Source organism: Pseudophryne corroboree, chromosome 7 (assembly GCF_028390025.1).
Source record: "Pseudophryne corroboree isolate aPseCor3 chromosome 7, aPseCor3.hap2, whole genome shotgun sequence".
Lineage (NCBI taxonomy): Eukaryota > Metazoa > Chordata > Amphibia > Anura > Myobatrachidae > Pseudophryne > Pseudophryne corroboree.
This window is the reverse complement of record NC_086450.1, coordinates 332385651-332410251: the sequence shown is the minus strand read 5'-3', so window position 1 is coordinate 332410251 and position 24601 is coordinate 332385651. Positions and strand designations below refer to the sequence as shown.

General features: G+C 47.1%; 1 protein-coding gene across 5 annotated transcripts in view; it reads left to right on the top strand.

Annotated features, from left to right (window-relative positions):
* Positions 1 to 24601, top strand: part of SNX29 (sorting nexin 29) — a 1242095-nt gene that overhangs the window by 39428 nt on the left and 1178066 nt on the right. For all 5 annotated transcript variants that reach the window (XM_063934344.1, XM_063934341.1, XM_063934342.1 and 2 more), the window contains exon 2: positions 5691 to 5755. In XM_063934344.1, the coding sequence (XP_063790414.1) occupies positions 5691 to 5755 (65 nt within the window). The remainder of the gene's footprint in view (positions 1 to 5690; positions 5756 to 24601) is intronic.

Genomic DNA, 24601 nt, shown 5'->3' with positions numbered 1-24601 from the left:
TCCCAATATTTGGATGTGTGTAATAAGATGCTCCATTGATAGTCTATACATCATCAACATATCTTGGCATTAACGTTATAAGAAAAAATAACTGAAACAAATCTGTTCAGACACTGCCTACATTTTCATTATTATACAGTTGACTTTGCATATAACTTATATATATATTATATACACTGCTCAAAAAAATAAAGGGAACACTAAAATAACACATCCTAGATCTGATTGAATGAAATATTCTTATTAAATACTTTGTTCTTTACATAGTTGAATGTGCTGACAACAAAATCACACAAAAATTATCAATGGAAATCAAATTTATTAAGCCATGGAGGTCTGGATTTGGAGTCATGCTCAAAATTAAAGTGGAAAAACACATTACAGGCTGATCCAACTTTGATGTAATGTCCTTAAAACAAGTCAAAATGAGGCTCAGTAGTGTGTGTGGCCTCCACGTGCCTGTATGACCTCCCTACAACGCCTGGGCATGCTCCTGATGAGGTGGCGGATGGTCTCCTGAGGGATCTCCTCCCAGACCTGGACTAAAGCATTCGCCAACTCCTGGACAGTCTGTGGTGCAACGTGGCGTTGGTGGATGGAGCGAGACATGATGTCCCAGATGTGCTCAATTGGATTCAGGTCTGGGGAACGGGCGGGCCAGTCCATAGCATCAATGCCTTCGTCTTGCAGGAACTGCTGACACACTCCAGCCACATGAGGTCTAGCATTGTCTTGCATTAGGAGGAACCCAGGGCCAACCGCACCAGCATATGGTCTCACAAGGGGTCTGAGGATCTCATCTCGGTACCTAATAGCAGTCAGGCTACCTCTGGCGAGCACATGTTGGGCTGTGCAGCCCCCCAAAGAAATGCCACTCCACACCATTACTGACCCACAGCCAAACCGGTCATGCTGGAGGATGTTGCAGGCAGCAGAACGTTCTCCTTGGCGTCTCCAGACTGTCACGTCTGTCACGTGCTCAGTGAGAACCTGCTTTCATCTGTGAAGAGGAAGAGCACAGGGCGCCAGTGGCGAATTTGCCAATCTTGGTGTTCTTTGGCAAATGCCAAACGTCCTGCACGGTGTTGGTCTGTAAGCACAACCCCCACCTGTGGACGTCGGGGCCTCATACCACCCTCATGGAGTCTGTTTCTGATCGTTTGAGTAGACACATGCACATTTGTGGCTTGCTGGAGGTCATTTTGCAGGGCTCTGGCAGTGCTCCTCCTGTTCCTCCTTGCACAAAGGCGGAGGTAGCGGTCCTGCTGCCGGCTTGTTGCTCTCCTACGGCCTCCTCCACGTCTCCTGATGTACTGGCCTGTCTCCTGGTAGCGCCTTCATGCTCTGGACACTATGCTGACAGACACAGCAAACTTTCTTGCCACAGCTCGCATTGATGTGCCATCCTGGATGAGCTGCACTACCTGAGCCACTTGTGTGGGTTGTAGACTCCGTCTCATACTACCACTAGAGTTAAAGCACCACCAGCTTTCAAAAGTGACCAAAACATCAGCCAGAAAGCATAGGAGCTGAGAAGAGGTCTGTAGTCACCACCTGCAGAACAACTCCTTTATTGGGGGTGTCTTGCTAATTGCCTATAATTGCCACCTGTTGTCTATTCCATTTTCACAACAGCATGTGAAATTGATTGTCAATCAGTGTTGCTTCCTAAGTGGACAGTTTGATTTCACAGAAGTGTGATTGACTTGGAGTTACATTGTGTTCCCTTTATTTTTTTGAGCAGTGTGTGTGTGTGTGTGTGTGTGTGTGTGTGTGTGTGTATGTGTATATATGTGTATATATACACACGCAAGCACTTTCTGACATGGCAGTTTGATACTTTGCCTGGTTATTCCCCTGAGGAAGGTTACTTACCGAAAACGGCTGTTTGGGAGTTTGCCAGTGATGAAATATTACCGCAAAGCGATGAGTATATGCTGTTGTCGATATATGCTGATGTCGATGTAATTGCTCTATGAGAGAAGTTCAACTTGAAGTAAAGATCTGTTTTGAAAATCACACAGAGTGCTGGTTCTGTCTCCAACCTCATTTTGAGGGATTGGCATGTGACTCTATTTACCTCTATTTAACCGGACACCTGCTTTTTCTAACGGAGAGTGTCAGTGCGGCTTCCCGGAACTTTGTTCTGTGATTTGGATATATATATATATATATATATATATATATATATATATATATATATATTCGCATTGAGGAGCAGCAATTTAGTTTGTCGCAAGAGGAATCCACCCACACAAGGAACAAAAAGGATGTGTCCACACCTAGAGGCTGCAGAGCTAATTACCCCATATCCTCGCAATACAGTATGCATGTGTGTGTGTGTATGCATGTATGTATATGTATGTGTGTGTGTGTATATATATATATATATATATATATATATATATATATATATATATAATATGTGTGTGTGTTAATTTATTAAGTATAGTTATGTAACGTAAGCTGTTAGCATTTGCCTGCTTACAGATAGCATGATCTTAAGGTAGTTGATTTGTACTATGACCTTCCTATGTGTTTCGCACTCTTTGGTTTCTTCCCACAGTCAAAAAACAAGCTACAGGTAGTAGGTTAATGTTTGTGTGTATTAGAGAAGGTAGAGTGTAAAGATCCACTGATGCAAGTTAAAAAATATTCCTTGTAATGCACTGGGTGACATGTTGGCACTTCCTATATAAAATTTTGTAACAATATTCTATATTACTAATTATAGTGGATATATGCAGATTGTATGATGCAGAGCTGCAAGCAATTTTTTTGTAATGTGTACAACAGGAGGGCAACTACATTTGTGAAACTGTATACAAGACTCCAAATGCTCTTCAGATCTGCCCTACACACTGTGACACAACCCATAGAGACTGCAGTGCACCACCCATGGGCACCCAGCTGCCTCACTACCTGCTTACACATTTACTATACCAAGAAGTGTGCAACATGAAATGCTTCGCAAACATTACGGATTGTAAAAAGCACACTATATTATGCCACACTCATATTTCACCTAAAAAACAAACAAACAAAAATAGTCCCAATCTGTCTAAACCTTTTCCATTCCACCCAATATATACCCATTTAATTTGTGGACATAGCAATTTTGGCTGTGGTCACACTGCTTTTAAATGCCAAAAACTGTGACACATGGAAACTGGAACTGTTGATAGCTATGCTACATGGGTATGTAGTTGGCATCCTGGCGCTTGGGATCCTGGCAGTCAGAAAGCCGACACCGGAATCCCAACACCTGTTAAAATGCAGCCGCCAGCATCTCAACAGCCGGGACCCCGAACATAAGTGTCCCTGGAAGGGTTAGGTTTCGGCCTGCGGGAGGGAGGGTTAGGTTTAGGCTGCGGGAGAGAGGGTTAGGTTTAGGCTGCGGGAGAGAGGGTTAGGTTTAGGCTGCGGGATGTGAGGGTTAGGTGTAGGCTGCAGGAAGTGAGGGTTAGGTGTAGGCTGCAGGAAGTGAGGGTTAGGTGTAGGCTACAGGAAGTGAGGGTTAGGTTTAGACTGCGGGAGGGAGGGTTAGGTGTAGGCTGCAGGAAGTGAGGGTTAGGGTTAGGCTGCGGGAGGGAGGGCTAGGTGTAGGCTGCAGGAAGTGAGGGTTAGGGTTAGGCTGCAGGAAGTGAGGGTTAGGTGTAGGCTGCAGGAAGTGAGGGTTAGGTGTAGGCTACAGGAAGTGAGGGTTAGGTGTAGGCTACAGGAAGTGAGGGTTAGGTTTAGGCTGCGGGAGGGAGGGTTAGGTGTAGGCTGCAGGAAGTGAGGGTTAGGGTTAGGCTGTGGGCGGTGGAGGTTAGGGTTAGGCTGTGGAAAGGGAGGGGGAGGATTAAGGTTAGCTGCCTCCTGCGCCCCTGTCGGGATTTTAAACAGTCGGCATGCCAGAGCCTGTATTCTGACCGCCAGCATCCCGACTGCCGGTGTCCAGTACCCAACCCGCTATATGTATCCCCACTCTCTGCTGCCTGTTCCTGTTTGAGTAGTTATTTGTCCCTGTGTCAGTTCCCTCTTAGCCAAAAGGACCAGACCAGTATAACAAGCAGCAAGTCTTCATTCTGAAAATCACATGCACAATCAAATAAAGGATGCTGTGGTTCACTGAAGCAGCACAAATGGTAGAAGGGTTAGCACCGCTGCCTCACAGCCCTGACGTCATACGTTCAATTCCTGACTGTTTTTATTTGGAGTTTGTATGTTCTTTTTGTGTTTCCATGGGTTTATTTTGGGTGCTTAGGTTTCTTCCCTCATTCCATACACATACTTATTAGGATAATTGGATTCTGACAAATAATAATAACTAATAATAAATAATAAATCCTAGTGTGAGTGTGTGTCCACGTGCTAGGGAATATAGGGGGTGATTCAGACCTGATCACTGTTGTGCGTTTTCGCACAGTGGGCGATCAGGTAGTAACTGCGTATGCACTGCAATGCACGCGCACATTGGACAACAACAAAGGGCATCGGCGGTCAGCGAGGGGATGGTGCGAAAAATTTGATCGCATGGGCGTTCGCAAGGTGATTGACAGTAGGAGGCCGTTTATGGGTGGCAACTGAACGATTATTGGGAGTGTCTAAAAAAACGCAGGTGTTCCCAAGCGTTTTCAGGGAGGGTGTCTGACGTCAGCTCCGACCCCGATCAGCCTCTTCTCATCGCACTGTAGGAGTAAGTCGTGGACTGAGCACAGACAGCACACAGCGGATTTTTGCAGCTCGGCGTACACATGGGATCGCACACTTGCAGTGGGTATTTATACTTCCCCTGGAGGAAGGACAAACGCAGGACAAACGCAGGACAGCAGAGTTTGCAGCCCAGCGATTAGGCCTGAATCACCCCCATAGATTGTAAACTCCAGTGGGACAGGTGCTGATGTGAATGACTGAAATATTTTCTGTAATGTGCTACGTAATATGTTTGAGATATAAATAACTGCTAATAAATAATAATTTATTGACTAATAGGGAGAGATGAAATCATGCAACACATTATCCATGGATAATGTTACTATCATGATGTTGGGTGTGGCATGGAAGGTAGATAGTAACTAGGTCGACAGGGTCTTTAGGTCGACATGGTCTAGGTCGACAGGTCAAAAGATCGACATGAGTTTTTAATGTTTTTTTGGTGTAGTTTTCTTCTTAGAGTGACCGGGAACCCCAATTAGTGCACCATGTCCGCTCGCCATGCTACGGGCATTACCGTTCCAATCGTTGTCCACGTGGATCGTTAAATATGAAAAGGTAAAAAAATAAAAAATAAATCATGACAAACTCATGTCGACCTTTTCACCTGTCGACCTAGAACATGTCGACATAGAAACCCTGTCAACCTAGTTACTGTCGACCTAGAGACCGGATCCCCATGATGATATAGTTGAGCTGGACTTTAGCATACTTGTTCCGTTGGAGGTAACCATTGAATATGAAGTCTTTTTGCAGCCATCAGGGAAGCGAGTTGCTGACAGTAAATTTTTTTGCACAGTCAGCATTACAGCATTACTTGCTGCTCTTGAAGTTTAACAAAACCATTTTTTACATTGTACAATAGGATTCCAGAATCACTGCTCAATATATCGTCTCATATATTACTGGCTACTACTATTCAAATTAGAACATGAAGGACTTACATTATGTGCTGCCCATTGTTAGCTGATTGCAGTATGTTCTCATTTCAGGGTTACAGAACAATGACTTGAAAAGACAATTTCTCATGGAGCGATTACTGGATGCAGTAAAGCAGGTACTATATGTGCTTCTACACTTTTGAATGGTAACAATATACTAATATCCATCAAACAACAGAGTATAAAATCTGTTGCGCTCTGTTCTATGCAATGCTGTACTTATTAGACCCAGAATTCGAATGATCCATTGTTTAGTAACCTAGAAATAGCTTCAGGTGCTTAAGAGCTGGATGGCAATATACTGTACATTGTGTTCAGTACTTACCACACACATACACACACCTTTTCTGGCTCCTATTGTTAACAATTATATTATTTCTCTTACGTCCTAGAGGATGCTGGGGACTCCAAAAGGACCATGGGGTATAGACGGGATCCGCAGGAGCTTGGGCACACTAAAAAGACTTAAGACTGGGTGTGAACTGGCTCCTCCCTCTATGCCCTTCCTCCAGACCCCAGTTAGACTTTGTGCCCAGGAGTGACTGGATGCACACTAGGGGAGCTCTCCTGAGTTTCTCTAGGAAAATACTTTTTGTTAGGTTTTTTATTTTCAGGGAGCCCTGCTGGCTACAGGCTCCCTGCAGCGTGGGAGTGAGGGGAGAGAAGCAGACCTACTTCTGTGAGTTTGAAGGCTCTGCTTCTCGGCTACTGGACACCATTAGCTCCAGAGGGTTCGATCACTTGGTGCGCCTAGCTGCTTGTTTCCGGAGCCACGCCGTCACCCCCTCACAGAAGCCAGAAGTCAGAAGTCGGGTGAGTATGAGAAGAACAGAAGACTTCAGGACGGCAGAAGACTTCAGTGACGGAAGGTAAAGCACAGCGGTAACGCTGTGCTCCATGCTCCCACACACACATCGCCAACGCTTGTCACTGGGTGCAGGGCGCTGGGGGGGGGGGGCGCCCTGGGGGGCATGTTACTGAGGTTACTGAGCCGGCAAAAGATCGTAGGTGTCGAGGCACTTTATTACAGACCCCCGCCGGGCATTTTTTGTATGTTAAAATTTGGCGGGCCGAAGCCGCCGGGAAGGGGGCGGAGCTTCGGTCCGCGGCTCACTTGCGCGCCATTTTCTCCCTACACAGCACCGAGGGAGAGACGCTGCCGGGACCTCAACGTTTTCTGCAAGTACAAGGGGCATCTCCAGTGGGGAGCCGCTGTGGGGTACCAGTTGTGAACTATAAGGCAGCGCTGGGTACACTTAATCTTCTGTGTCCCAATACAGGCGTTGGGGTGTGAGCTGGCATACTCCCTCTGTCTCCTCTTCTGGGATGAATTGTGGGCCTGTCACCTTGCTGGGACGGTTCTGGGTGTTGTGGGTGTCGGTACTGCGTGTCGACATGTCGGAACCTGAATGTTATTCACCAGAGGAGGTTGTAGGAGGTGGGGATGCGGGGCTAGAGCTAGCACTGTCAACGCAGCCGACTCCTGATTTACTAGCACTACTTACTACAATAAATTCCAATGTAGCTTCTTTATCTAAGAGGTTAGATAAGTCTGAGTCACAGACCCAGGTGTGGAAGAAATCTATGGAGGAGGCTTTATCTCAGGTACAGACCCCATCCAGGTCCCATAAGAGGCCTTTTACTCAGGTGGGGGATACGGATACCGACACGGACTCTGAATCCGAGGTCGATTTCACTGAGGCGGCGTTGCATCCACGTTTGGTTAAGAGTATTCAATACATGATTGTGGCTGTAAAGGATGTGTTGCAGATTCTGATGAACCTGCGGTGCAGGAAACAAGGATTTGCTTATTCAAGGGGAAGAAACCTGAGGTAAAGTTTCCCCCCTCTCATGAAATGAATACTCTTTGTGAAAAGGCTTGGGAATCGCCGGATAAGAAATGGCAGATTCCCAAGAGGATTTTTATGGCGTATCCTTTTCCCTCTGATGACAGGGAAAAATGGGAGACATCTCCAACCGTTGATAAAGCTCTATCCCGTTTGTCTAAGAAGGTGGCGCTTCCGTCTCCTGACACGGCAGCTCTCAAGAATCCAGCGGATCGCAAGTTGTAGACATGTCTGAAGTCCATTTTCGCTAATACGGGTGAATTGCTCAGACCTGCTGTGGCGTCGATATGGGTGAGTAGTGCTATTGCTAAATGGGCGGAGAATTTAGCTAGTGACATGGATACTCTTGATAAAGGTAATGTCCTTCTGACTCTCGGTTATATTAAGGACGCTGCAGATTACCTGAAGGACGCGGCAAGCGACGTCTGTCTCTTGGGATCAAGGACCAATGCCATGTCGATATCTGCCAGGAGGGCCTTGTGGATCCATCAATGGAATGCTGATGCCGACTCCAAAAGGTCTATGGAAGCTCTACCCTTTAAAGGTACAGTCTTGTTTGGGGACGGCCTGGCGGACCTAGTCTCGACCGCGACTGCGGGTAAGTCCTCTTTTCTTCCTTATGTTCCCACACAACAGAAGTAGGCACCACATCAGCAAATGCAGTCCTTTCGTCACAATAAATACAGGCGTGGAAAGGGTTCGTCTTTCCTCGCCTCAAAGGGTAGAGGACGGGGAAGAAAAATTCCTGCAACCTCAGGTGCACTGGACCAGAATTCCTCCCCGGCTGCTACCAAGTCCACCGCATGACGCTGGGGCTTCCCTGGGGGAGTCCGGACCGGTGGGGGGCCGTCTTCAGGTATTCAGCCAGGTCTGGATTCAATCAGACCTGGATCCTTGGGTGTTAGAAATAGTGTCTCAAGGATCCAAACTGGGGTTTCAGGAGATGCCCCCTCACCGGTTCTTCATTTCGGCATTACCAGTGGTTCTTCCGGACAGGGAGGTGGTCCGGGCGGCCATTCTAAATTTATGTCTACAGAGGGTCATTGTTCCCGTCCCTCCGTCCCAGCGGGGGGAGGGGTTCTACTCGAGCCTCTTTGTGGTACCGAAACCGGACGGTTCGGTCAGACCAATTCTAAATCTAAAATCCCTCAATCCATACTTGAAAGTCTTCAAGTTTAAGATGGAATCCCTTCGAGCGGTGATTGCCAGCCTGGAGGGGGGGATTTTATGGCGTCAGTCGACATAAAGGATGCCTACTTACATGTGCTGATATATCCTCCGCATCAGGCTTTCCTCAGGACCCACAAGCCACGGAGGTGGACGCCCTGGTGTCTCCGTGGGTCTTCCAGTCGGTGTAGGTGTTCCCTCCTCTTCCTCTCATTCCAAAGGTGCTGGGGATCATTCGTCAAGCAAGGGTTCAGGCGATTCTCGTCGTCCCAGACTGGCCAAGAAGGGCCTGGTACCCGGATCTTCAGGACTTACTGGTGGAAGATCCTTGGCCGCTTCCTCTAAGAGAGGATCTGTTGTTACAGGGTCCATGCGTGTTTCCGGACTTACCGCGGCTGCATTTGACGGCATGGAGGTTGAGCGCCAGATCTTAGCTCGTAAGGGTATTCCCAGGGAGGTCATTCCAACTCTCATTAAGGCTAGGAAAGAGGTTACGGCGAAACACTATCACCGTATCTGGAGGAAATATGTTTCCTGGTGTGAGGTTAATAAGGCTCCTGCGGAGGAGTTTCACTTGGGTCGTTTTCTCCACTTTTTACAGGCGGGTGTAGATGCAGGCCTGAAATTGGGTTCCATCAAAGTGCAAATTACGGCTTTGTCTATTTTCTTTCAAGAAGTGTTAGCTGCCCTCCCAGAGGTTCAGACTTTTGTGAAGGGTGTAATGCATATCAATCCACCGTTTGTACCGCCTGTAGCGCCATGGGACCTTGATGTCGTCTTACGGTTCCTCATGTCTTCCTGGTTTGAACCTTTGCGGACGGTGGAATTAAAATTTCTCACTTGGAAGGTTGTTATGCTTTTGGCGCTGGCATTTGCCAGGCGAGTATCGGAATTGGCAGTTTTATCTCATAAGAGTCCGTACTTGATTTTTCATGCGGATAGGGCGGAATTGAGGACTCGTCAACAATTTCTACCGAAGGTGGTTTCGTCATTTCACATTACCCAACCTATTGTGGTTCCGGTAGCTACGGAAGAAGTGGCGATTCCAAAATCTCTGGATGTTGTAAGAGCGTTAAAAGTTTACGTTTCTAGGACAGCTGTTACTAGGAAAACTGAAGCGTTCTTTGTTTTGTATGCGGCCAACAAGGTTGGTCATCCCGCGTCAAAACAGACTAGTGTACGCTGGATTTGTAGTACGATCCAGCAAGCTCATTCTTCGGTGGGGTTGCCGGTGCCGAAGTCTGTTAAAGCCCATTCTACCAGAAAGGTGGGCTCATCTTGGGCGGCTGCCCGCGGTGTTTCGGCACTACAGCTTTGCCGAGCGGCTACCTGGTCGGGTTCGAACACTTTTTTGCTAAATTCTATAAGTTTGATACCCTGGCCGATGAGGACCTGGCGTTTGCTCAGTCGATGCTGCAGAGTCGTCCGCACTCTCCCACCCGTTATGGAGCTTTGGTATAATCCCCATGGTCCTTTTGGAGTCCCCAGCATCCTCTAGGCCGTAAGAGAAAATAGGATTTTGGTACTCACCGTTAAATCCTTTTCTCCTAGTCCGTAGAGGATGCTGGGCGCCCGTCCCAGTGCGGACTATTACTTGCATTATATATTTTCTTACTGGTTAAGTTCGGTTATACACGACTTGTGTATTGGTTTGTTGCAGCTGGTTGCTGGAGTTTTATGCATACTGTTATCTGGTTTGGCGTTATTCCGGTTGTACGGTATGGTTATGGTGTGGGCTGGTAATTTGATAGCCCTTAGTTAAGACAAAAATCTATTCTTGTAATCTCCGTCTCTCCTGGGCACAGTTCCTATAACTGGGGTCTGGAGGAGGGGCATAGAGGGAGGAGCCAGTTCACACCCAGTCTTAAGTCTTTTTAGTGTGCCCAAGCTCCTGCGGATCCTGTCTATACCCCATGGTCCTTTTGGAGTCCCCAGCATCCTCTACGGACTAGGAGAAAAGGATTTAACGGTGAGTACCAAAATCCTATTTCTCTAACGTCCTAAGTGGATGCTGGGGACTCCGTAAGGACCATGGGGAATAGCGGCTCCGCAGGAGACTGGGCACATCTAAAGAAAGCTTTAGGACTATCTGGTGTGCACTGGCTCCTCCCCCCTATGACCCTCCTCCAAGCCTCAGTTAGATCTCTGTGCCCGAACGAGAAGGGTGCACACTAGGGGCTCTCCTGAGCTTCTTAGTGAAAGTTTTAGATTAGGTTTTTTATTTTCAGTGAGACCTGCTGGCAACAGGCTCACTGCATCGAGGGACTAAGGGGAGAAGAAGCGAACTCACCTGTGTGCAGAGTGGATTGGGCTTCTTAGGCTACTGGACATTAGCTCCAGAGGGACGATCACAGGCCCAGCTTGGATGGGTCCCAGAGCCGCGCCGCCGGCCCCCTTACAGAGCCAGAAGGCAGAAGAGGTCCGGAAAATCGGCGGCAGAAGACGTCCTGTCTTCAACAAGGTAGCGCACAGCACTGCAGCTGTGCGCCATTGCTCTCAGCACACTTCACACTGAGGGTGCAGGGCGCTGGGGGGGCCGCCCTGAGACGCAATAAAAACACCTTGGATGGCAAAAAAATGCATCACATATAGCTCCTGGGCTATATGGATGCATTTAACCCCTGCCAGAATACATAAAAAAGCAGGAGAAAAGTCCGCGAAAAAGGGGCGGAGCCTATCTCCTCAGCACACTGGCGCCATTTTCCCTCACAGCTCCGTTGGAGGGAAGCTCCCTGTCTCTCCCCTGCAGTCACTACACTACAGAAAGGGTTAAAAAAAGAGAGGGGGGCACTAATTAGGCGCAGTATTAACTATACAGCAGCTATAAGGGGAAAAACACTTATATAAGGTTATCCCTGTATATATATAGCGCTCTGGTGTGTGCTGGCAAACTCTCCCTCTGTCTCCCCAAAGGGCTAGTGGGGTCCTGTCCTCTATCAGAGCATTCCCTGTGTGTGTGCTGTATGTCGGTACTTTTGTGTCGACATGTATGAGGAGAAAAATGATGTGGAGACGGAGCAGATTGCCTGTAATAGTGATGTCACCCCCTAGGGGGTCGACACCTGAGTGGATGAACTGTTGGAAGGAATTACGTGACAGTGTCAGCTCTGTATAAAAGACAGTGGTTGACATGAGACAGCCGGCTACTCAGCTTGTGCCTGTCCAGACGTCTCATAGGCCGTCAGGGGCTCTAAAGCGCCCGTTACCTCAGATGGCAGATATAGACGCCGACACGGATACTGACTCCAGTGTCGACGGTGAAGAGACGAATGTGACTTCCAGTAGGGCCACACGTTACATGATTGAGGCAATGAAAAATGTTTTACACATTTCTGATAATACGAGTACCACCAAAAAAGGGGCATTATGTTCGGTGAGGAAAAACTACCTGTAGTTTTCCTGAATCTGAGAAATTAAATGAGGTGTGTGATGATGCGTGGGTTTCCCCCGATAACAACGGATAATTTCTAAAATGTTATTGGCATTATATCCTTTCCCGCCAGAGGTTAGGGTGCGTTGGGAAACACCCCCTAGGGGGGATAAAGCGCTCACACGCTTGTAAGGGCTCTACCTTCGCCTGAGATGGCTGCCCTTAAGGATCCTGCTGATAGAAAGCAGGAGGGTATCCTAAAAGGTATTTACACACATACTGGTGTTATACTGCGACCAGCAATCGCCTCAGCCTGGATGTGCAGTGCTGGGTTGGCGTGGTCGGATTCCCTGACTGAAAATATTGATACCCTAGATAGGGACAGTATATTTTTGCCTATAGAGCATTTAAAAGATGCATTTTTATATATGCGTGATGCACAGCGGAATATTTGCCGACTGGCATCAAGTCTAAGCGCGTTGTCCATTTCTACCAGTAGAGGGTTATGGACACGTCAGTGGTCAGGTGATGCGTATTCCAAACGGCATTTGGAAGTATTGCTTTATTAAGGGAGGAGTTATTTGGGGTCGGTCTTTCAGACCTGGTGGCCACTGCAACAGCTGGGAATTCCACGTTTGTACCCCAGGTCGCCTCTCAACATGAGAAGACGCCGTATTATCAGGCGCAGTCTTTTCGTGGACAAGCGGGCAAAAGGTTCCTCATTTCTGCCCCGTGACAGAGGGAGAGGAAAAAGGCTGCAGAAATCAGTCAGTTCCCAGGAACAGAAACCCTCTCCCGCCTCTGCCAAGCCCTCAGTATACGCTGGGGCTTTACAAGCAGAATCAGGCACGGTGGGGGGCCCGTCTCAATGAATTTCAGCGCGCAGTGGGCTCACTCGCAAGTAGACCCCTGGATCCTTCAGGTGATATCTCAGGGGTACAAATTAGAATTCGAGACGTCTCCCCCTCGCCGTTTCCTAAAGTCGGCTTTACCGATGTCTCCTTCTGACAGGGAGACAGTTTTGGAAGCCATTCACAAGCTGTATTCCCAGCAGGTGATAATCAAGATACCCCTCCTGCAACAGGGAACGGGGTATTATTCCACACTGTTGTGGTACCGAAGCCGGACGGCTCGGTGAGACCGATTCTAAATCTAAAATCTTTGAACACTTACGTACAGAGGTTCAAATTCAAGATTGAGTCACTCAGAGCAGTGATTGCGAACCTGGAAGAAGGGGACTACATGATGTCTCGGGACATCAAGGATGCTTACCTTCATGTCAAAATTTACCCTTCTCACCAAGGGTACCTCAGGTTTATGGTACAGAACTGTCACTATCAGTTCAGACGCTGCCGTATGGATGGTACACGGCACCCCGGGTCTTTACCAAGGTAATGTCCGAAATGATGATATTCCTTCGAAGGAAGTGAATTTTAGTTATCCCTTCCTTGGACAATTCCCTGATAAGGGTAAGATCCAGGGAACAGTTGGAGGTCGGTGTAGCACTATCTCAGGTAGTGTTGCGGCAGCACGATTGGATTCTCAATATTCCAAAATCGCACCTGGTTCCGACGACGTGTCTTCTGTTCCTAGGGATGATCCTGGACACAGTCCAGAAAAAGGTGTTTCTCCCGGAGGAGAAAGCCAGGGAGTTATCCGAGCTAGTCAGGAACCTCCTCAAACCGAGCCAAGTCTCAGTGCATCAATGCACAAGGGTTCTGGGTAAAATGGTGGCTTCCTACGAAGCAATCCCATTCGGCAGATTCCACGCAAGAACTTTCCAGTGGGACCTGCTGGACAAATGGTCCGGATCGCATCTTCAGATGCATCAGCGGATAACCCTGTCACCAAGGACAAGGGTGTCCCTCCTGTGGTGGTTGCAGAGTGCTCATCTTCTAGAGGGCCGCAGATTAGGCATTCAGGACTGGGTCCTGGTGACCACGGATGCCAGCCTGCGAGGCTGGGGAGCAGTCACACAGGGAAGGAATATCCAGGGCTTATGGTCAAGCCTGGAGACATCACTTCACATAAATATCCTGAAGCTAAGGGACATTTACAATGCTCTAAGCTTAGCAAGACCTCTGCTTCAAGGTCAGCCGGTGTTGATCCAGTCGGACAACATCACGGCAGTCACCCACGTAAACAGACAGGGTGGCACAAGAAGCAGGAGGGCAATGGCAGAAGCTGCAAGGATTCTTCGCTGGGCGGAAAATCATGTGATAGCACTGTCAGCAGTATTCATTCCGGGAGTGGACAACTGGGAAGCAGACTTCCTCAGCACGACCTCCACCCGGGAGAGTGGGGACTTCACCCAGAAGTCTTCCACATGATTAAAAACTCGACAGGTATTGCGCCAGGTCCAGGGACCCTCAGGCAATAAGCTGTAGACGCTCTGGTAACACCGTGGGTGTACCAGTCAGGGTATGTGTTCCCTCCTCTGCTTCTCATACCCAAGGTACTGAGATTGATAAGATGGAGAGGAGTAAGCACTATATTCGTGGTTCCGGATTGGCCAAGAAGGACTTGGTAACCGGAACTTCAAGAGATGCTCACGGAGGATCCGTGGCCTCTACCTCTAAGAAGGGACCTGCTCCAGCAAGGACCCTGTCTGTTCCAGACTTACCGCGGCTGCGTTTGACGGCATGGCGGTTGAACGCCGGATCCTGAAGGAAAAAAGGCATTCTGGATGAAGTCATCCCTATCCTGATCAAAGCCAGGAAGGATGTAACCGCAAAAACATTATCACCGCAATTGGCGAAAATATGTTGCGTGGTGCGAGGCCAGTAAGGCCCGACGGAGGAAATTCAACTGGGTCGATTCCTACATTTCCTGCAAACAGGAGTGTCTATGGGCCTGAAATTGGGGTCCATTAAGGTTCAAATTTCGGCCCTGTCAATTTTCTTCCAAAAAGAACTAGCTTCAGTCCCTGAAGTTCAGACGTTTGTAAAAGGGGTACTGCATATACAGCCTCCTTTTGTGCCTCCAGTGGCACTTTGGGATCTCAATGTAGTTTTGGGTTCCAAAAGTCACATTGGTTTGAACCACTTAAATCTGTGGAGTTAAAATATCTCACATGGAAAGTGGTCATGCTGTTGGCCCTGGCCTGGGCCAGGCGCGTGTCAGAATTGGCGGCTTTATCCTGAAAAAGCCCTTATCTGATTTTCCATTCGGACAGGGCGGAATTGAGGACTCGTCCTCAGTTTCTCCCCAAGGTGGTTTCAGCGTCTCACCTGAACCAACCTATTGGTGGTGCCTGCGGCTACTAGGGACTTGGAGGCCTCCAAGTTGCTAGACGTTGTCAGTGCCCTGAAAATATATGTTTCCAGGACGGCTGGAGTCAGGAAATCTGACTCGCTGTTTATCCTGTGTGCACCCAACAAGCTGGGTGCTCCTGCTTCTAAGCAGACTATTGCTTGTTGGATTTGTAGTACAATTCAGCTTGCACATTCTGTGGCAGGCCTGCCACAGCCAAAAATCTGTAAATGCCCACTCCACAAGGAAGGTGGGCTCATCTTGGGCGGCTGCCCGAGGGGTCTCGGCTTTACAACTTTGCCGAGCAGCTACTTGGTCAGGAGCAAATACGTTTGTAAAATTCTACAAAATTGATATCCTGGCTGAGGAGGACCTGGAGTTCTCTCATTTGGTGCTGCAGAGTCATCCGCACTCTCCCGCCCGTTTGGGAGCTTTGGTATAATCCCCATGGTCCTTACGGAGTCCCCAGCATCCACTTAGGACGTTAGAGAAAATAAGAATTTACTTACCGATCATTCTATTTCTCATAGTCCGTAGTGGATGCTGGGCGCCCATCCCAAGTGCGGATTGTCTGCAATACTTGTACATAGTTATTGTTACAAAAATCGGGTTATTATTGTTGTGAGCCATCTTTCAGAGGCTCCTCTGTTATCATGCTGTTAACTGGGTTCAGATCACAGGTTGTACGGTGTGATTGGTGTGGCTGGTATGAGTCTTACCCGGGATTCAAAATCCTTCCTTATTGTGTACGCTCGTCCGGGCACAGTATCCTAACTGAGGCTTGGAGGAGGGTCATAGGGAGAGGAGCCAGTGCACACCAGATAGTCCTAAAGCTTTCTTTAGATGTGCCCAGTCTCCTGCGGAGCCGCTATTCCCCATGGTCCTTACGGAGTCCCCAGCATCCACTACGGACTATGAGAAATAGAATTATCGGTAAGTAAATTCTTATTTTTGTTTATGTCACCGTACATAAAAAATACCCAGCATTCCGGAATTGTGAACCATAAGGTGCATACACACGGTGTGATATACCTTTGCAATTTTGACTGTATAGTGAAAATCACAAGGAAAGTTAGTGCAAATTGCACCATGTGTACACAGCTTGCAATACCGATGCGCAGTACCGCTGGGTCGGTATCACATGAAAAAATAGACTGTGCAGCAAGTCAATTTTGACTATCTAGTACAATGTATAGCAAAAATTGCAAGCACACAAAGACAATGGCCCTCATTCCGAGTTGATCGCATGTAGCAACTTTTTGCTACTCGTGCGACCAACTTGACGCTGCCTATGGGGGAGTGTATTTTAGCATAGCAGGGCTGCGATCGCTTGTGCAGCCCTGCTATGCTAAAAAAGTTTCCTGCAAAACAAGACAAGGGTCAGACTTTCTTACCCTGTACAACGGATCCAGCGACGATGGTCCTGGGATTGATGTCAGACATCCGCCCTCCAAACGCCTGGACACGCCTGCGTTTTCCTCACCACGCCTGGAAAACGGTCAGTTGATGCCCCGGAACGACTCCCGCTAGTTAGACTTCTTGCAGTCGCTGCTGCGATCACTTTTTCCGCTGGCAGCATTGCTGCGTCGCCGGGCAACGACATGCGTGCGCAATGCATCCTCCGCGCATGCGCAGTTCGACCATTTGCACCACTGCGACAAACTGCAGCGTGCGAACAGGTCGGAATGACCTCCAATATCGCATAGTCCGCATCGCTTAGTCAAAATCACACATAAGTCAGTTTCGCACAGTGTGTATGCACCTTTATTCCCTAGCTGTCCTATACTAAGCTGAGGGCATCTCTATAGGTAGAGACTGACCTGACCCTGTAGAGCAGGTGGTACTAGAGGGGCAGATGTTATTAGTTTTTTATCTTAACAAAATATTTATGCTGTGTATATATTTATATATGTAATATTTCCCAAAAATTTTTAAATCTGCATACTCTGGCAGTATGTGCTCTTTGCCACTTTCACCTTTTGTTTGCAATTAATGTGTATGAATCTCAAGGGAACACTATGAAACTATTGCAACATCTTATTTATAAAGTATAATTACTTTCTATTAATTATAGCACATTTTAAGGTGCTTTATATGCTCCACTTATAAATGGTGTTTAAATCTGTATTTATTTTCTACAAATGATCTGCAACATAGTTACATGTTTGTATTTTTTTTTTTTTTAAATTCAACAATTTTTATTGTGTTTTGATTTGGGAACATAAAAAACAAATAAAACATTACTTAATAGCATTGCTGTCATTGACATTAATTAAACAGTAAATAACAGTGTTAAGATGCAGATTTAGAGAGACGGGTGATATTGGTATATGTATTCAAGCGAATGATACAGGATAAAGTGTAGATGGTAACAACTTGATTTCAATCAATGTGGAATATGTATGGGACCACCCATACATTGAAATGTCCATGTGTTCCAGCCTTATAAATTATCAACCTGAATAAACAGATATTAAACATTATTTCTGTGTGATCATTAGTTACTGTTACTTTTCTACAATATGTAACAACGTAACGTATCCTTATGAAATTGAGTTGACACCACAGAGCATATTGATGTGAGTACCCTTGGCATATGGTGAAGATAACCATCTATCCCATATCTTATAGAATTTAGCGATGGCTGTTCTGGATATGTAAACACATTTTTCATGTGCTACCGTGGTATTCACTAAGGCTATCCATGAATCTGTGTCTGGGCCAGTGGGTGCCATCCACGAGCGGACTATAGATACTTGTGCAAGTCACATATATTTATAACATAACATAATGTCTGGAGGGGGCATCGAGCAACTCCTCATCCACCACCGCCAACTCACACACAGGAGGGGACATTACATCAGCAGGTATTCCAGTGGAAACTATAATCTTGATCACATCTTGCCAGAATGCATTAACTATTTGACAAGACCAGAGCATGTGCCAAAAGGTGCCCCCTGTTAGAGCACACTTGGGGCATTTAGAATCTGTCCTACCTCCGTATCTCATTAGCCTCTCCGGGGTAATATAGACTCTGTGTAAAACAAAAAGGTGTACCTGTTGATATCGAACTGTTGTAGTCACCAGTCTAGAGGCGCCTATAGCGTCTTCCCAAATTTCATCTGAGATGGGTCCTAAGTCCCCCTCCCATTTAAATTTAATAGAAGAAAAGGCCTCTTTATGGTAGGCATGGAGCAGAGCCGAATACAACATTGAAATAGTACAGTTTTGAGTGTTCGAAAATAGTTCACGAATGGGTGTGTCCCGAAGCATCGGGGGCAGCCGCAAATTGAGTCTAACATGCGTGGCGGAGTTGTAAATAGCGATAAAAATACAAAGTAGGAATATTGTAATCTTCCTGGAGTTGTTGGAAAGTCTTAAATATACCCATGTGATATAATTGTCCAAGAGACTTTACCCCATGACTGTGCCAGACCTCCTTAACCTGTAGTGAAGCAAGCTCATTAAGGGTGCGCGTTTATGCTAAGGGCGTTTCCGGGTCCCAGCCCTCTCCCTGCAACAGTCTATGTGTCTGTCTCCAGACCAAAATTGCCTGTTTGACGACTGGGAGTTTATAAAGTGACACATTGTCACTCAATAAAAGTTATATTGGGGAACAGTTTTTGGGTCTGTTTCATAAAGAATTCGGGAAATCAATTCATCCCTATCAGGATCTTGTAACCATTTACTGATGTGCACCAGTTGTGCTGCTAGATAATATAGACTGAATTTAGGGAGAAACAGGCCCCCCAGAATCACTTGGGCGTGTGAGGGTGTCCAATTTTATTCTGACCTGACAACTAGACCATACAATGGATGAAAGAAGGCCATCAATTTTCTTAAAAGTTTTTAGTGGAAGATATACAGGGGAGTGTTGCAGCGCATATAGCAATTTAGGCAGGGCGACCCATTACAGTGAGGGGTAAAGTCCCCCACACTGCAATACGGGTATGTAAACAATCCACATGTGGTTTTATATTTAAGGAGAAATATTGAGAGGGATTGTTTGTGACCCACACTCCTGAATATTTAAATGAGTCTACCCATCGAAGAGGGAGATTCACAAGAGGGGCACTAGGACAAATACCACGAAAGGGCAGGATGCAAGACTTTTCCCAATTGATGGACAAACCAGAGTACCCGCCGAATGTGTCAATAATACGCAATATATAGGGCATGGTACTACTATAGTCTGATATAAACAACAGTATATCATCTGCTTATAGGGCAATTTTATCCGTAACATGTCCCACCCGGAAGTCCCTCACCTTCGGGTCAGAACGAACCAGACATGCTAACGGTTCCACTGCCAAGGCAAAGAGAATAGGGGATAACGGGCAGCCCTGCCTCGTACCCCTGGCCAGTGGGAAGGCAGAGGAAGTGAAACCGTTTACCGAGACCCTGGCAGAGGGGGTTGAATACAGTAATTTGACCCATTGTATAAAGAGTGGTCTGATGCCGAAGCAAGCCATAGACCCCCACAAGAACGCCCACTCCACTGAATCAAAAGTTTTAGCAGCATCAAAAGATACTATAATAGAGGAGCCAGCGTCCCCGCGAGGGCCCTGTAGATACGTAAATAAACGCCTTAGATTAGTGAGAGTGGACCGCCCCGGCACGAAACCAGTCTGACCTATATGAATAATTTGAGTTATAACAGAATTTAACCGAAGTGCTAGGACCTTTGCCAAGATCTTGACGTCGGTAGATAGTAGCGAGATAGGCCTATACGATGCCACTTTCTCTGGGTCTTTATCTGGTTTCAAAAGAACTATTATCAAAGCTTCTGTCATAGAGGCAGGTAGTGAGCCAAATTCCAATAAGTCATTGAACAGTGTAAGCAGTTTGGGCCCATAAAATTCTGTATGTTTTTTTATAGAGCTCAGTAGGTATTCCGTCTAGCCCCGGTGCTTTGCCTCCAGGAAACATTTTAATAGCAGTAACTATCTCCGTCAATGACAAAGGGGAATCTAGGAATTCAGCCGCTTCAGTAGAAAGCGAGGGTATTGGAATAGCATCAAGATAGTCATTTATTTATGTCAAATCGGCTGATTAATTTCGTACTATACAATTTTTTGTAATAGACAAGAAACTGGGCCGCTATTTCAGGGATTTTCACATGTGTTACATTATCTTCTCCTCGTAGGGTAAGTACAGTGTCAGACGTTCTATCAGTCGCCGCTAAATGCGCCAGTGAAGTACCAGGCATGTCACCTGTGGCATAGTAGGAATGCTGGGAGTATAGTAAGCGGTATTTGGCTTTATCAGACAAACATTCTCTCCAATTGGACTGTGCAAGTGCAAGTAACTAGGCTTCTTTAGATGACACCAACCCATCATTTCAATATTTTAGTTCTAGGAATCTACATGAAGCCTCCAGCTCCATTTCTTGGCGTTTATAACCAGCCTTCAGGGTGGCTACCTCTCTAATTAAAGAACCCCATATGAATGCTTTAAATGCATCCCACAAGATTGTTGGACTAGCGGTATCCCTGTTTAGCTCCATGAACTCCCACCATGCATGTTCAAGCTCTGCGCCAGTGGCCATCTGTGAAAGCCAAAATGAGTTACACTTCCAAAATGATTGCCCCCGGGTGCCCCCAGTATCTAAATCCAACATTATCGGTGAGTGGTCCGAGACACCTCTAGTGGTATACTGGACATCAACAATTTTGGGGAGCAGGAATTGTGACACCAGAGCCAAATCAATTCTAGAAAAGGATGAGTAAGTGGGTGAAAAACATAAGTATTGGCGTGCAGCTGTATGCCTCGCCCTCCAGACGTCTATCAAACCCATACCCTCCACCAACAATGCAAAACCACCCGGACGCGGTCTGGACACAGTAAGGTTGGTGCCAAACCTATCCATAGTTGGGTCCATAGCATTATTGAAATCTGCGGCACAAATAGTGGGAATATCGGGGTAAAGAGCCATGAAAACAGCAACCTTGCGCAGAATCTCTGGGTAATACGGTGGAGGGATATATACGGCCAATAACAATATAGACATGGAATTCATCTGACATTTGAGAAAAATATATCTGCCCCACTGATCCACCTGAATCTGATCGAGAACAAACGGGACAGACCTACATACCAAAATCGAGATGCCTCTGGAGTGAGAGGTACTGTATGCGTGGAGTGGTATGACCACCCCACCCATGGCTTCCTAAGAGACAGAACTTTGGTTCCCTCCAGGTGCATCTCCATAAGGCAAATAATATCTGCTGAGTATTGTTTGATCTGCCTGATCACCAGGGCCCTTTGTCATTTAATCCCTGTACATTCCAGGACAAAATTTTAAAATTAAGCGGTGCCATCATCACTAATAGTATGAAATGTCAAATCTTTCCAGAGTAACGGTATGAGTCTAGATAAATATAAGTTGAACCTATCTTAAAAAAGCTAGACCAAACATGTCACAACAGCAATGCTTAAAAAACTTTGAACCTAACTTCCCCCCCCCCTCCCCCCTTATAACACCCCACCCTGTATACCTGTCTGAACTGTGGCATACCTAATCCCAAATAACTTCCTACAAACCAGAAAAATTTACAAAGAGGACATAAAATACAGTGACCAGAGGCCTGTTGTTTCCCCCCTGCAAAATCCCGGTCCCCCTGGGGTCAGCACCGGTCAACACTTAAACGTTCAGGGGTTCAGTTTTAAGTATAACATTTAGCACATTAATTGTGGAAATAATAATACCCCTGAAAAAAAAAAGGGGGTTAAAGTTAAATAACATCAATACAACATATATCCACATCTATACTTATCAACATATTTATCAGCCCAGACAGCTGACAATAGTAATACTCCGTAATTTGCCAGAGCGCGCCTAGCCGGATAATGCCGGTCAAGCCACACCGGCGCTTCACGTGGGGTCAAAAAGAACTTTGTCTCTCCGGCCACGACCACTCTCAGTTATGAAGGAAAAAGCATAGCATATGGGATACTGAGGTCCCTGAGACATCTCTTAATGGGGGTGAATTGGGCTCTCTCCTTCTGAATATCAACCGCAAAGTAAAGAAAGACCGATATTGGGGTGCCATTCCACTTGAATGGGCCTTTGGTACGTGCCAGTGTAAGAACCATATCCCGGTCTTTATAGTGAAAACATTTTGCTATGAATCTACGAGGAGGAGCCCCTGGTGGTAGCGGCCGCATAGGGACTCTATGTGCACGTTCCACTGCAAATTGCGTTGTAAAAGCATCTGTCCCGAAAAAATCTTTAAGCCATTGCTCCAGAAATTTTTCAGGTGCGTTGCCCTCCTTCTCGGGCAGTCCCACAAAATGGACGTTATTTCTCCTCAGACGTCCCTCCATATCAGTTAATTTTTTCTGCACCTCCGTCATCTGGGATTCGAGAGTAGTTGTGCGTCGGCCAAGCGGAGCCACAGTATCCTCGACGGTAGAAATGCGGGTTTCCGCCTCCCCCACTCTCTCTCTCTCGTTGCAGATCTTGATGAATTATAGATAGATCCGTTTGTACTTGAGTTCTTTTCTCAGCCAGTCTGTTTTCACTGGCATTGACTGCATCCAGAACTCTTTGGATCGCATCCTCTGAAGCCTTAGGAGGACCGGAGCTAGTACTCGCAGCTGGGGATGAGGGAGGGGAGCCACCTCGCGACTCCGCTGTTCTCTTATTTTGTGCGGGTGGATTTCTAACTCATTTTCTCTAACGTCCTAGTGGATGCTGGGAACTCCGTAAGGACCATGGGGAATAGCGGGCTCCGAAGGAGGCTGGGCACTCTAGAAAGATCTTCGACTACCTGGTGTGCACTGGCTCCTCCCACTATGACCCTCCTCCAAGCCTCAGTTAGATTTCGTGCCCGGCCGAGGTTGGATGCACACTAGGGGCTCTCCTGAGCTCTTAGAAAGTTATAGTCTTAGAATTTGTTTTTTTCAGTGAGACCTGCTGGCAACAGGCTCACTGCAGCGAGGGACTAAGGGGAGAAGAAGCGAACTCGCCTGCTTGCAGCCGGATTGGGCTTCTTAGGCTACTGGACACCATTAGCTCCAGAGGGATCGACCGCAGGCCCAGCCTTGATGTTCGGTCCCGGAGCCGCGCCGCCGTCCCCCTTACAGAGCCAGAAGCAGGAAGATGGTCCGGAAAATCGGCGGCATGAAGACATCCTGTCTTCACCAAGGTAGCGCACAGCACTGCAGCTGTGCGCCATTGCTCCTCATACACACTTCACACTCCGGTCACTGAGGGTGCAGGGCGCTGGGGGGGGGCGTCCTGAGGCAGCAATAAAAACACCTTGGCTGGCTAAAATACCTCAATATATAGCCCCTGGGGCTATATATGAGGTAAATACCCCTGCCAGAATCCCAAAAAAAGCGGGAGAATAGGCCGCGAAAAAGGGGCGGAGCCTATCTCCTCAGCACACTGGCGCCATTTTTCCCTCACAGCTCGGCTGGAAGGAAGCTCCCTGGCTCTTCCCTGCATTTCTACAGTACAGTAAGAGGGAAAAGAGAGGGGGGGCACTAAATTGGCACTGTATACAGTATAAGCAGCTATTAGGGACATAACTCAGTTAGTCCCTGTATATATATAGCGCTCTGGTGTGTGCTGGCATACTCTTACTCTGTCCCCCCAAAGGGCTTTTGTGGGTCCTGTCCTCTATTTGAGCATTCCCTGTGTGTGTGGAGTGTGTCGGTACGGCTGTGTCGACATGTTTGAGGAGGATAATGATGTGGAGGGGGAGCAGATGCCTTTAGCAGAGATGTCACCCCCTGCGGGGCAGACACCTGAGTGGATGGTATTATGGCAAGAAATGAGTGCACGTATAGACTCCTTACATAAAAAATTTGACGACATGCCGACTGTGGGACAGCCGAGTCTTCAGCTCGTGCCTGTCCAAGGGTCTCAAAAGTCATCAGGGGCTCTAAAACGCCCGTTATCTCAGGTGGCACAAGTAGATGTCGACACGGATACTGACGCCAGTGTCGACGACGATGAGTCAAATTTAATGCCCGTTAAGGCCATTCGCTGCATGATTGAGGCAATGAAAGAGGTGTTAAATATTTCTGATTTACATCCAGGTACCACAAAAAAGGGTATTATGTTTGGGGAGAAAAACCTACCTGTAGTTTTTCCCCCGTCAGATGAATTAAATGAAGTGTGTGAAGAAGCGTGGGCTTCCCCTGATAAGAAATTGGTGATTCCTAAGAAATTACTAATGGCGTTCCCTTTCCCGCCAGAGGATAGGTTACGTTGGGAAACACCACCGAGGGTGGATAAAGCGCTCACACGTTTGTCAAAAAAGGTGGCACTACCGTCCCAGGATACGGCCGCCCTTAAGGAACCTGCTGATAGAAGG